Source organism: Aphanomyces invadans, assembly GCF_000520115.1.
Source record: "Aphanomyces invadans strain NJM9701 unplaced genomic scaffold supercont1.2, whole genome shotgun sequence".
NCBI classification, from domain to species: Eukaryota; Oomycota; class Saprolegniomycetes; order Saprolegniales; family Verrucalvaceae; genus Aphanomyces; species Aphanomyces invadans.
The window spans coordinates 2,314,456-2,326,798 of NW_008580147.1; the positions used below are offsets into that span (position 1 = coordinate 2,314,456).

The following is a 12,343-nucleotide window of genomic DNA, read 5'->3' on the forward strand; positions in this document are numbered from 1 at the left end:
ACCCGTCGAGTCGAATGAGTTTGTGCCGGTGGTCGAGGACCGTGTCGAGTTCGGGCTTGTCCGGCTCGTCGTCGAGGATGATGAACGACTGGGTGTCCCTGGGCTCCATCATGTCGACGTCATCGTCATCGTCGTCATCGTCGAGCTGCAAGATTTTGTACGTCTGCGGCGCCACCCTGGACACGATCGACCGAGGCGGGTGATGCGTTGTCGACCGTGTCGACGACACACTGTCTTGGGAAGACCTTGGCGCGTCGGACGAGGATTTGCCGTCGTGGGTTGCGGCGGCATCCTTCAACACACATCGAACGCACACGGGGAGCTCTTTGTTGTACTCTGCGACGAATCCAGTCGTGAGGCACGCCTTGCACACGCGGTCGTAGCACGTGGCACACGATCGCTTCGACTCGAACGTTTTGAATGGGCGGAAGCAACTTGCGCATTGCTTGGTCGACACAACGTTGTGGAGGGTCGCGGCGGACGACGTTGCAGCTTGCATGAGCTTAAAGTACATGTTGAGCTGGGCCGACATGGTCAGCACCCGCTTCTTCATGAACCTCCGCGCGACCATGGACGGCAATGTCCCGCGGAAGTCGACGTGAATGCAGCATACAACGTTGAGCACGCCTGGCGAGATTTCCGTGAACGTGTAGCCGGTGTGTTGGATGTGCATGCGGACGAGGCCTTGGTACGCGTCCATCGGCGGGCACTCGGGCAGGTCGATCGACTGCAGAAGCGACGCGAACCCCTTGGCACCAGTTTTCGACAACGCAAACATGTCCCGCACCTCCAAGACACACGCGTCGCGGTGTTGTGCAGTTGCGGTCGAGGCCACTTTCATCGACATCCACGTCACGCCAACGTGGTGGTGCGACGACTCGCCATCGAGCGACGCGACCGCCACGGACTCCAACGCGTCAAAGTGGTGCGTTGTCGGAAACACTTGGCAAATCGACGCCGCCTGCGCCAGCGTGCCTCGGATGCGCCGTGCGCAGGCGAACACCACGGCATTGCACGACGTCTTGCCTGTGTACAGCTGGACGTGGCTGTCCTTGACCGTGTCGTCCAAAGTCCAGTCGATGGGCCCGTCGACGAGCTGCGCATCGAGGATGAACTGCCGAAGTGCTTGGCCTGCAGTGTCTCGGACCTGTTGCTTTTGTGTCGCCGACCACGTCGATCGTCGCAAGTGCATCAAGTGCCACGAAGACGTCAAACGCAAAGTACCTGCCCTGCCGGCGCGTCGCGCTTTTGGACAGGAGAGTGTCTTGAACAGCTGGAGAGATGGCGGCGACGGACCTTTACCGTTGGGGCGACAAGATGCAGAGACGGCTACAAGTAATAACCGCGGTGGTGGACCGACCTAGGCTCTGTTGCGTGGTCGAGCTGACTGGAAGTTGCCCGGGCGCATGATTTCGTAGCCCCAGTGCGTCGAGCGCCCTACCTCCACTGCGTGGTACCAACGCGACAGTGGAGGCGGTCGTGCCGCTGAGGACGCGACCTGGCGCGCCTTTAGCGACAATGCGACACGCATGGGTTCGAATCGGATGGTTATGGACACATGACATGCCGTACGTGTCCCACGCAGCCGTCAGACGCTCCACGTCATCTGGCCGACTCGAGACAACAAGTCGCCCCGTCCATCTCCATTTGCCATTGGACTTTATGCACACATCTCTGGCACGGACTGCATGAGCATCCCCCTCTCTCCGAGCCCACCACGTTGACGGGGAAATGGGTCGTCTTGTTGGGGTGTGCCCTTTCGTTCGAGCGTTGGGAGGACCGCGCGTACTGCACATGGTCGATGCGTGCATGACGCGTGCATGTTGCGATGTAGGTTGTATGGACTGCGTTCCAGGGCGGCTCCAATGCACACGGGTTGCGTGGAGCGTCCTGGCGATCACCGACACGTCAATTATGCGTGGCGCGGATGTTAAAAACAAAGCAGACCGTGCGTAAGACGGGTCCAAACAACCGCCTTGGCTCTACGCCCCTGAAACACTGACGTAACTCGAGCAGCAGGAAATCGCACGTCAGCTGCGACGAGCTAGGGCCGTAGAGACATTTTAAACGGGCATGGACGCCCTGACCGCCGATGCGCCACGAAACAAATACGTGCCATTGTGTTGCTGGACAAGCCTGCGTATCACAATACTTCCTTTGGCACATCCCTGAGCTCACCAGCGACCGCCACTGTCCCGTTGGCACCACGTGCCAAGACCATAACGGACTTCGCCGCCATCGCAGGCACCGCCACCAGAGCATCACTGCCATCTGGCTCTGGCGTACTACTTCCTAGTGTGTGTCGTCCCGAAAGCTTCGTTGTGCTGGCACAACTCCTCTCCCCACCACAATCGCAAACAATACTCAATGTCTTTATGCGACGGACACTGGGCTGTTGAGTTGATCAGCTGAACGCACTCGGCGATGACGCTGGCTGGCCTGGAGGCAAAACGCACACAAGATGCAACCATCGTCACGGACGTGTGCGGAGCATTCCCTTCGTGTCCGATAGCATCGGTTTGTCTAGTCATGTCGACTGGTTGCGTGTTGGGTTGTTCATGTACTAGTTTACCCTTGTGTGGCTGTATGGAGCACGTTGTTTGCAAGTTACATCGAGTGCCTCGCTTTGGGGACCCCAGTTCTGGTGAATGGTTCAGCGCACGGGCGTTTGGCGACTGGAAATTGCAGGAAGACTTCGCCTGCGTAACCACAGTGCCCCCATACATCGACTTCGACAAGGAGGAGGCCCGTCTTTCGCGAACCCTGCAAACAAGCCACGTTGAAACCATGGCGGTCGTTTGATGTGCACTGCATACGTTCCTCTCCACATCCCATTGATCTCCTTCGCACGCATTGCTGCATTCCGCTTGAAATGACTCTCCTCTGGGCAGGGACATGTCGGAGCCGCCGTCCCTGCTACGCTTTTGCTTTGGCCCGACGCCAATTGAGGTTCCGAATATTGAGTTTCCGGATAATCCGACGCGATTCTCCAGCCGTCCGAGAGAACGCCGGTATGGACAAGGTCACGTTGCTGCAGCAATGCGTGGACCAAATGACGCTCGACATGTTCAACGCCCTTCGCCTGCTTCCACCGCTCGATGCAAAGGACGAGTCGAATGCAGAAGTTGTTGCGGAGCAACTGGAACGAATAAAGGGGCTGGCCAAGGATCTGCTCCTGAGCGCCAAGCGCACGAACGAAGTGATCGATTCGCTTCCGGGCCTGGACAAGACGGAAGCGGACCAACTGGAGGAACTCCGCCTGCTCCAACTTGAAAGCGACGAAGAGGCACGGAATCTCCTTGACGCAGAAACGGAAGCGTTGCAATGGAGTGCCCGAGCACGCGAATCGCTCCGAGTGGTGTGCGACACCCGCCTGAAAAGGCGTCCGACCATCAACACATCTAGTGGCTCCACTGCCAACGTGGTCTCCTCTTCGATCCAAACCACGACGCCCATCTCTACCGATCTGTGATGACCCGCTTCCAAATCTTGCACCAGCACGCAATTAACACGACATTTATTTGTGTGATGCGTCCATCATTCCACGCGCGCGGTAGGCGGATACAGGTATGCCTTCGTCGCCACCTCATACCCAGCGAGAAGCGACGGTCCGGCATCCATGAGGACTTCGTAAATCGAGTCAACGTCGCGATTGCCGCGCGCGCTACTGCGCTGGGCATACGAGTCCAAGCACGCGAGTATTTCTTTCCAAATCGAGTCTTCTGCTGCCATGGCCAATGCGCGGTCTTTCCAACAGGCCACGCCCAGCGGCATGTCGGACGGCAGGACCACCGGACTGTACTGCGTCAGCCCTGCCTGCGTCTCCATCCATGCTACGTACGCCGGGATCGTCCACCCCTTGGCTTGCCAAGGCGCTTGGAGCCCGGCGGGTCCACGGCTGAGCAGATGATGGCACACATTCGACGGCCGGACTTTGTCCAACCGACCGTCGCGCGTCACGTTGGCCGTGTCTACAAAGAGCAAGTGCCGGAATGCTTTAAACTCTTCGAGCGCAAGACCGGAAAGCTCCAACGAGTTGGCCAGGACCATCTCGAACTGCGCCATGTCGCTGGCGAGGCGGCACTTGCCGACTTCCCCGAGCGGTCTGACGAGCGCCAGTTGCCGCGTCGCGTGCGACAGCAACCGGGTGCTGAATTCACTCAAACACGTTCGACGGCACAACACGTCGGGGTCAAGTCCCAGTCGGGCCAAGTGCTCGGTTTCCACGACATGAAAAACGGATGCGAACTCAACCATGAATCGAGAACTGACCATGGCGGACGCTGGCGGAGCGGCGGCCATGCTGTCTGCATACGTTTCGTGGTGCATCTTTGCAAGGACTGCTTCAAGTTTCACCGCCAATTCAGTCAGGTATTGCCCCAGTAGGCGCAGTGCCAGTGCTTGGATCGACTCTCGGGCCGCATCAAGCTCCGGCCACTCATGAAGGGCCTCCTCGAGCTGCACACACACGCCAACCAGTCCGACGTTGTGGGCCTGCGCTGGCGTTCGCTTGGCCGTTGGTGGAAGTGGTAGCGACGGGTGTGCCATGCCGCGAACACTCCGGCAGAACAGATCCACGCTCTGCTTGACGCCTACGAGAATGGCCGATCGGAACGCATCGTCCGAGCCTGCGACGTCGAGTTCCTGTGCCATGATCTTGAGCAAAGTCGTCATGTCGCTGCGGCTTGGCGGGGATGCATGGTAGTTGGATGACTGCGGAAACATGAGTTGAATCGGACTCGCCATGCGTTGGAACGACCGCTTTTGGTACGCTTCAAGCAGCGGCGCCAGCGCGGTGGCAACCAATTGATCCCGTTCAGCGAGGGTCCCGCACACGATCAAGGAGTCCAAACTGAGCCGAGCGGACGTTGTGTGCAGAGTCGTAACGACTTCCTGCGCTTCGACACGGAGTTTTGGGTAGTACCCGACGATGACAGCAGCAACGGACGCCTTGTACTCGAGGGTTTGGCTCAACAGGTCGCGCACAAGGGCACATGAGATGTCCCAGAATGTGGCAAACAGAGTCGGTTCGTCCGGCGCGAGGACCAACGACAGATACGTCGTCGAAGGTGTGGCGGGAGACCGGGAAGAGGGAGCGGCCGTCGTTGCCGTCGACGACTTGATCAGCACGCGCTGGAGATTCCACACTTGCATGGCATATGCTGACAAGGTATTCAGAACGGTCTGCAGGGCGGCCCACACGTCCGCCTTGAGCTTGGACTCGTCGAACGACGCCTCCTGCAAACTTTGGGTGCACTTTGCTTCTACTTCTTCCAGCACCGCGTTGACGGCGCCTTGAACATGCTCCGACAATGTCATCGGGCCAAGCTGAAACAGGATCTGGAGTGCGCTACCGATCGCAACTTGGTCCATCCCGGTCATCCCGAGTCGAAGGAGTGCCTTCATGTGCTTGGTCAGGTCTGTGCGCCACGTCCGCAGAAGGGGAAGTCCCGGCGCGACGACGGCGAGGGATTGAAAGGCGTCGTGTTCGTCTGCGATGAGGAGTTCGGCTTCGCGGAGGGCCAGCGACGCGGTCGAGTATATGTTTGCAGAGTTAATACTGGAAGCCGAGGTCGGCAAAGGCGGGAGCTGCACCTGCTGCAGCTTGGCGAGCAATGCTTGAAAGCGCAAGACGCGCTGTAACACGGAACTGCACAAGTCAACATTGCGGAGCTGGTAGACTGTGCGCTGCAACCTTTGGTGGGCCTTGTGGATGTCGCTGTCCATGCGTTGGATCGCGGCTTGGACGTCGTGAACGTCTGTGTGCAGTCGTGTCACTTTGGCCTTGAGCCCATCGACAGAGCCCACTTGCCCGAGCAAGTCCGTATGGGAAACATTGATGTATCCTTCAATCGACTCGTCGATCCGCTTCATTGCCACCGTGAGCTTGTGACTGAAGTCCTCCGACGCGCTCGTCGTTGTCGAATTGGTCGAGTCTTGGGCAATGATATCGCTTGCGATCGCCGCAATGTCCACTCCGTCAGGCTTCAAGAAGACTCGCAGCTGGTCTAGGGAGACATGAAATCAGTTAACTACGCGCAGTCGAGGCACCGATTGTACCGTCCGCCCGCAGCATGGACACGACCTCATCCATCGTGGTGGATCGGGCAGAATATAAAATGTGACAGTATTGTTTTGGTTGTGGTGGAGATAAGAATCAATTCGTGAAGGGTATTTAAATTCAAAATCTTATTGGAATGATGGAGGTGATGAAATATCCGAGGAATATCAAGAGCAATCTTCCGTTTTGGTTCATGTCGGGCAGTTTTCAACTTGCTTTGTCCGCCCGCGATGCTGCTCGGCGAAGACGACTTCATTCGGTGCTGCCAAGTCTTCCTCGTACATGGAAGTGCTGGCTCCGTGGAGCAGAAAGCTGCGCACAACCAGCTACTGCTCTTCCAGCAGCTCCCAACAGCGTGGCAAGTTGCGTTGCAAGTCTTGTGTCGACCGACAGCCGTTGGTATTGGCGCGAACCCAACTCCAGAAGCAGCCATGTTCATTTCAGCACAACTTGTCCGCCACGCGGTGCCCCTATTAACAGAACCAGACCAAATTCAAGTCCGTGACCGTCTCTTGTGCTTTCTCCAACACACCACGGCCTCCGGCGTTCGACGTTCCAGCAATGTCACTCCTGTAGACCGCCTGGTGTGCCTCGGACTCGCAAGTGCTGTTGTACACATTAAGTCAGGCTGGTCCTCGTGGAAAGAGCAACTGCAGGTGGCATTGGTGGGCAATACTGGCGATTCGAATGTCGGACTGCAGCTTCTGCTAGAAGTCTTGGCTGGCATCCCCGGTGAGGTGTACGGGACCTGCAGTGCCGCGGCCCTGCACGGCTTGGACGTGATGCCGCATTTACAAGCGATGGTCGATCAGTTTCAGTCGCAAAAGCAGCACGTGATGCAACTCGTACTCGAAACGCTGCGTTCAGCGTAAGAAGCCCATCCCCCATCATCAACTACCTTTGGCAACGAATATCAAACTCCCATGGCTAGACCCGACGCTGCCATCTTCGCGCTGACCGTTCTTCAAAATTGGGGCCGCGATACCATGCCGTTTTTGTGCGTGGAGTTTGGCCTGCATTGCTTGGACCTCCATGACGGGTACAAATGCATGCTTCCACGACCCTTGTGCCTTCAAGACAACGCATTGCGGGTAGGGGGCTCATAGGCCCATTGATGGACTATGTTGTGTCGGTGGAGAAACCAGACTTATCCCAGGTACGACGACAAGGTCGTTCCATTGCTCAGGTGTGGCGTGTAGTTGGCGACTGAGATCATTTGCGATGCCTTTGCCCATGCCACGTCCCGTTCCTCGTCAACGTACTCGCATTTATTTCATTCTTGTGAAGGTCTTAAAGCTATGTTTAACAGCGCATCGGTTGAAGGGGCGCGATCCGAAGCGGTGCTCGTCGTGCGACTGGCCAAACAAATCTTGTCCACACGTTCCAACTTGACATCGTTATTGGCATCGTGGTCGACCATCGACGACCCAGACGATTCACAAGTCGTCGTGGCTCGAAATTTGTCCAAAATTGCCACGACAGTCGCATGCGGTGACTCGCACTGCTTGTTTGCCGACGGATGGTGCCGCGAAGTCCGCCGAGCCGAGGGGTGCAGCGATGCGTTTGGCTTGGTATACCTTTGGGGAACGACCCACACTTGAACTTTCATTCGTAGGAATTTTTGCAATACCTCGTTTCATGCACTTCGTTTCCAGTGCCGTCGGTTGTCGAACCGACCTTGGAATTCTGGTACACCGTTCTGGACATGCACCGGCGGTGGAAGGACGTGGTTGGCGGGTTTACGAGTGAAGCCTGGGCTGACTTTGTCAATGCAGCGCTCCCGACGATCCAAGAAGTCGTCGGGCTCCTCCTGCGTCGGTGCCAGTTTCCAGCGCATTATATACAAACCAACAAGCTCCAATCCGACCATCCCGACGTTGACGACGTTCGGGACTTGCGCAGGTAGGCCGATGTTGCACACGTCGCGATCGAATGCCGTGGTGCTTTTCTTGGGGAGCCAATTTGAGTTGGATTTGGTGTAGGGACATCGGCGATGCTCTCCTGAGTCTCTTTTCCAACTGGCCGTCCGACAATTTAACTCGACCAGGATCGTTCGTGTGCCTTACCCACGTGGTACAAATGCTCCAGGCTGCATCCAACATCCAGGAGCTGGACGCGCTCCTGTTTGTCCTCGACTACATGGTGGAACTCTTCGACTTGGACGATCTCGAACCATCGGATCCCATGTACACGGCGGTTCTCGAGGTGTGGCAGAGCGCCGTCCATGAATTCGGTCGGATTCCAGACCACGTCCTCTTGTTGCACGGCACGGCGAGGTACGACAGCTTGATAGTGAATTCTTTCACCTTACATACCATTTATGTGTTTTCGTGTCCACCGAAGACTCATTAGCTCGCTGGTGCTTCCAATACAGTTCGCCGCCACGTCGTACGTCACGATGGCCACCGTGCTTGCCAAGGGTCTGCACTACCCCGCCGTCTGTCCGAGTAGTGCCAAAGCCCTCCTGAGATTGAGCACTACTCTCGTGTACGTACTCACGTACATTTCATGTGTGAAGTCTCGATTTTCATCGTGGCAACCAAAACTACAGGAAGCGCAAAGTCGGCTTGGCCGTCCGAGGCGACTGCATTCAGCTCCTCTTGGCCACAATCAACCAGGACTCAGTGCATCACATCCTCCAGTCCCAGGAAACGGCATACGGCGACTTTCTCGAAGCGCTGCTGCGCTTCGGACACAACTTTCCAGACTCGGGTACGTCTCGTCCAGCAAGTTTGCTGTGGCCACGTTGATTTTCAATGCACGTAGATTACGTGCTTTTGGTAAACCATGCGTTTCCTCGACTCGTTTCATCGCTCCAAGCGATGGGTGGTCCGTCCACTGCTCCCCACGACGTTGCGTGCGTCATGTACTTGCTGGCACGTGGCCTCCGGGGGATTCAGAACCTGTCCATCCGTGATGCCTTCCTGTCCCAAGAGTGGCCGTTGATTGCAGCGATCGCGGCCTACCACGGCAGCCACCCCAAAGTTCGCGACAACGCTGTCGAGATGTTTGTGTCTGTGATTCCGTCGACTGCGAACGTTGAAACTTTAGTTGCGATTGCTCACTTGAGTCTCGGATGGCACGACCAGTACGCGGCACCCCACGCGCTGTCGTGCTTGAGCTTGTTGGCGTCGTCTCAGCCGACGTTGCACCCTCAAGTCCTTGACTACCTCATCGTGGCATTCAAGTCGTTTTGTGGCAAATTCAACTACATCCCGAACGCGGCCTCGACGCGCGCAGCCCTGCTCGATCGCTTCCAGCACCCGACGGAAGACTTAGCTCTCGAAGCCACGCAGTTCTTTTTGCTCTTGCGCCAAGTCTTGCGAAGTGCGCCGACGTTGCTGTGCCGAGGCGGCGACTCAACTCTCCTCCTCGATATCCTTCACTTTTGCTGCGACGTCGTGGCGGTGGACCACAAACTCCCCGACGTGACGGACGCCGTTTGCGGATTTTTCAGCGATCTCCTTGCCATGGACCACGATGGCCCTGTCGAGGCCTTGCTGCACCGCATTGCGTACGCGTGGGTGGAATCCCTCTTGGTGTTTGTGGCCATTAGCACGATTTCAACCAAGACTCGGTGTGTCTCGAACGTTTTTCACCAAGCCCTTCACGCCGGGCAAGCTGACAGCTCCTTGCGAGGTATGACACCACCTCGTTGGCCTTGTGTGACGTTGCCCACCATTCGACGTTGGGCTTTGCACGCGTGCATGAAGGAATGATCACAGTGGGAAGTAGATGCTTTCGGTGCCGCGCTGCAGCAAGTCCTCGTTCAAAGGCAATTGTTCCAGCAGCAAATGACGGCAGCCGACGCCCACTTGCTGACCCAGTCAATGCTCGGCGTCAAAGATCGCCGCAAGTTTCAAGTGCTTCTCAACACTACGTCCATGTACTTGCAAGGGTATGGTCCTCCGCCGTGGTCGGCCGTGTCGTCGCCACTCATGAGCCCCCGTGGTGGAGCCGCCGCGTCGTCCTTCCTCGACGTCCTGCACTAGCATTCCCCCGTCCACCGTGGAAAATGCTGGCGTGCGTTTCGACTGATGGCGCGGACGGATGAAAACTTACACGCACAACTGCATCTCGTTAACACGATGGTCGGGATTATAACGATGCGCATCCACTGCCCCGAGGAATGCTGTGTTATGCACGCAAGTGATGCCGACCCTAAGAAGGGGAGGTGTATGGACCGAAGATATATTCCAAGGGCCAACCCGCGCAAAAGATCCCATCGCACGACGGAATACACTTTACCATCCGTTCCACCAGACGTCATGCGATGATTTGTCTTGCCACGTGAAGGTATTGGCATCCTAGTTGAGAGCACGATCGCAGGGTGGTTTCATTCAGCATCGTGTCGTGTTTATCGTCGACCAGATCAAGGACGGGGTGCAATCGGCGGCGGCGCGGTATTAGTAGTAGGACTCGCCATCATGCTGCGCTTGCATTCGTTCCGAGATTTCCCTCGTCGGATGCAGCTCTTCCTCCTCTCCGTCATTTGCAAGCTGTGCGCCGTCGAATACACTGGACGTCGTCCGTTTTGATCCCTGTTGCAGCTCCAACTGTGTGAACCCAAAACCTTTGGACATCTCCTGAATGAGTCCATGACAACGCGTGTACGTGTCATGCATGCAGTGGACAGCCGGAAAGACGGCGATGAACGCTACAAGTCCCTTTGAATCGTCAGCGGTGCATTCATGCGGCCGTCGCGACGGTAGCGCGACCCGCCGAGCGTTCTAGAACTCAACCTTGGGACCAGTCGCAGGGTGGTCCGGATATTATCCGGACGGTCCGGCGTTTTCCCCAACATTTTACTGGTGGCTGGCCTCGGTTGACATTCTTGAAACAGTTGACCGACATGGCCGCCGCTGCTGCCCGTGCGTTGAATGGAATTGCCAAGCTTGCCGGCGTTGTTGGTGTCGGGGGGTTCGTTGCGCAAAACTGCCTTGTCGATGGTACGTCCTCGGAGGGCCTTGGCGCCACGATTCTCATGTATCTCGCGTGCAGTTGACGGCGGCCAGCGCGCTGTAATCTTCGATCGTCGAAAGGGTCTTCGTGACGACATCAAGGGGGAAGGCACGCACTTTATCATCCCTTACGTCGAAGTAAGTGTTGCACTGAAATTTCTAGTTGCGAGTCACCCGGTTGGAACGCATTCGTCACACGCGGATTGTGTATAGGATCCACGCATCTTGGACATCCGCACCGCTGCGCACGAAATTCCCTGCAGCACGGGTACCAAGGATTTGCAAACCGTCAACCTTCGCCTGCGTATCATGGTCCGCCCGGACGAACTGTTCTTGCCCAAGATCTACAGTGAACTCGGCCCAAGCTTTAACGAACGAGTGTTGCCGTCGATCACGAACGAAATCTTGAAGGGCGTTGTCGCGCAATACAACGCCGACCAACTTTTGACTTCCCGTGAAAAGGTGTCGCGCCAAATCTCGGAAGAACTCGCCGAACGCGCCAAGCAATTCCACCTGTTGCTTGACGACGTGGCCATCACGCACTTGACGTACGGCGCGGAATTCACGAACGCCGTCGAGCAAAAGCAAGTGGCGTTCCAAGACGCGGAACGATCCAAGTTCATCGTGATGAAGGCGGAACAAGAACGACAGGCTGCGATTATCAAGGCCGAAGGTGAATCCGACGCCGCCAAATTGATTTCCGACGCCGTTGCCAAGAGCGGCAGCGGTTTTATCGAAGTGCAACGCATTGACGCTGCCCGCGAAATCGCCGAGCACCTGTCCAAGAGCCGCAACATTTCGTACTTGCCCAGCGGCAACGGCGGCGGCATCCTGCTTGGGTTGAACGCTGACGCTTAAAAAATGAAGTTCCTGTTAGATATCAAACGCTAGATGTGCACCCCGAGGCCGCGCAATATCACTCATCGCAACTCTATTTCGCTTGAAGCACGAGGATGCCTTGCTTGATACTGCGTTCACGGTAAACAGTAGTAACTTCTGGGAAGAAGGCCGGGCGGCGTCGTTGTCCTATGCGGACGAGGTCGGTTGCTGTCCTGAAGCCGCTTGCGCTTGTTGAGCTTCGTAAGCGCGCTGTCGCTCCGCGTTTCGCGAGTACATCACTGTGAAACCTCGTGTGACATCATACAGCCCAAAGGCAGTGGCGCTCAAGAGCCCCGCGACAACGATCTTGTGGGCGGCATCGGCAACTTTGGTGGCGGCGGTCATGAGGAACGGCAGGGAAGTCAGATGTGGAATAACGATTCAAATGGTTTGGACCATGGTGTGCGTCTCATTGGCTGGTTCGATTTTACTGTAATTTGAT

General features: G+C 56.8%; 6 protein-coding genes across 6 annotated transcripts in view; 3 read left to right on the forward strand and 3 right to left on the reverse strand.

The window, feature by feature from the left end:
* The window catches only part of H310_01546 (hypothetical protein), a gene marked incomplete at both ends in the record, with an annotated part of 2,255 nt that extends 1,063 nt beyond the window's left edge, over positions 1–1,192 (reverse strand). The window contains one exon of the mRNA XM_008864671.1: positions 3–1,192. Coding sequence (XP_008862893.1) covers positions 3–1,192 — 1,190 coding nt within the window. The remainder of the gene's footprint in view (positions 1–2) is intronic.
* Positions 1,193–2,977: 1,785 nt separating this feature from the next.
* Positions 2,978–6,121, reverse strand: H310_01547 (hypothetical protein). The gene is made up of 2 exons (XM_008864672.1): positions 6,061–6,121; positions 2,978–6,008 (listed from the first exon to the last, which is right to left on the reverse strand). The coding sequence occupies exons 1-2, from the start codon at positions 6,092–6,094 to the stop codon at positions 3,538–3,540; spliced, it is 2,505 nt and encodes an 834-aa protein (XP_008862894.1). The 5' UTR covers positions 6,095–6,121; the 3' UTR covers positions 2,978–3,537.
* H310_01548 (hypothetical protein) lies at positions 3,014–3,472 on the forward strand (the record flags this gene model as incomplete). The annotated part of the gene is made up of 1 exon (XM_008864673.1): positions 3,014–3,472. The coding sequence occupies one exon, from the start codon at positions 3,014–3,016 to the stop codon at positions 3,470–3,472; it is 459 nt and encodes a 152-aa protein (XP_008862895.1).
* Positions 6,122–6,291: 170 nt separating the features above from the next.
* Positions 6,292–10,220, forward strand: H310_01549 (hypothetical protein; the record flags this gene model as incomplete). The annotated part of the gene is made up of 11 exons (XM_008864674.1): positions 6,292–6,929; positions 6,993–7,100; positions 7,157–7,217; positions 7,261–7,319; positions 7,371–7,632; positions 7,677–7,963; positions 8,044–8,337; positions 8,405–8,548; positions 8,613–8,773; positions 8,828–9,700; positions 9,797–10,220. The coding sequence occupies 11 exons, from the start codon at positions 6,292–6,294 to the stop codon at positions 10,051–10,053; spliced, it is 3,144 nt and encodes a 1,047-aa protein (XP_008862896.1). The 3' UTR covers positions 10,054–10,220.
* Positions 10,221–10,839: 619 nt separating this feature from the next.
* Positions 10,840–12,273, forward strand: H310_01550 (hypothetical protein). The gene is made up of 3 exons (XM_008864675.1): positions 10,840–11,010; positions 11,063–11,160; positions 11,236–12,273. The coding sequence occupies exons 1-3, from the start codon at positions 10,914–10,916 to the stop codon at positions 11,878–11,880; spliced, it is 840 nt and encodes a 279-aa protein (XP_008862897.1). The 5' UTR covers positions 10,840–10,913; the 3' UTR covers positions 11,881–12,273.
* On the reverse strand, positions 11,871–12,280 carry H310_01551 (hypothetical protein). The gene has a single exon (XM_008864676.1). It carries the CDS (start codon positions 12,244–12,246, stop codon positions 12,049–12,051), a length of 198 nt encoding a protein of 65 aa, XP_008862898.1. The 5' UTR covers positions 12,247–12,280; the 3' UTR covers positions 11,871–12,048.
* Positions 12,281–12,343: the final 63 nt, after the last annotated feature.

Bases quoted from the DNA above. Each gene is read 5' to 3' on its own strand.
- H310_01550 (XM_008864675.1), top strand. From the start codon at position 10,914: ATGGCCGCCGCTGCTGCCCGTGCGTTGAATGGAATTGCCAAGCTTGCC. The intron at 11,011-11,062 runs GTACGTCCTCGG...TCTCGCGTGCAG, and splicing joins GCAAAACTGCCTTGTCGATG to TTGACGGCGGCCAGCGCGCT. The intron at 11,161-11,235 runs GTAAGTGTTGCA...GATTGTGTATAG, and splicing joins TTATCATCCCTTACGTCGAA to GATCCACGCATCTTGGACAT.
- H310_01547 (XM_008864672.1), bottom strand. From the start codon at position 6,094: ATGGATGAGGTCGTGTCCATGCTGCGGGCGGACG. The intron at 6,009-6,060 runs GTACAATCGGTG...ATGTCTCCCTAG, and splicing joins GTCCATGCTGCGGGCGGACG to ACCAGCTGCGAGTCTTCTTG.
- H310_01551 (XM_008864676.1), bottom strand. From the start codon at position 12,246: ATGACCGCCGCCACCAAAGTTGCCGATGCCGCCCACAAGATCGTTGTC.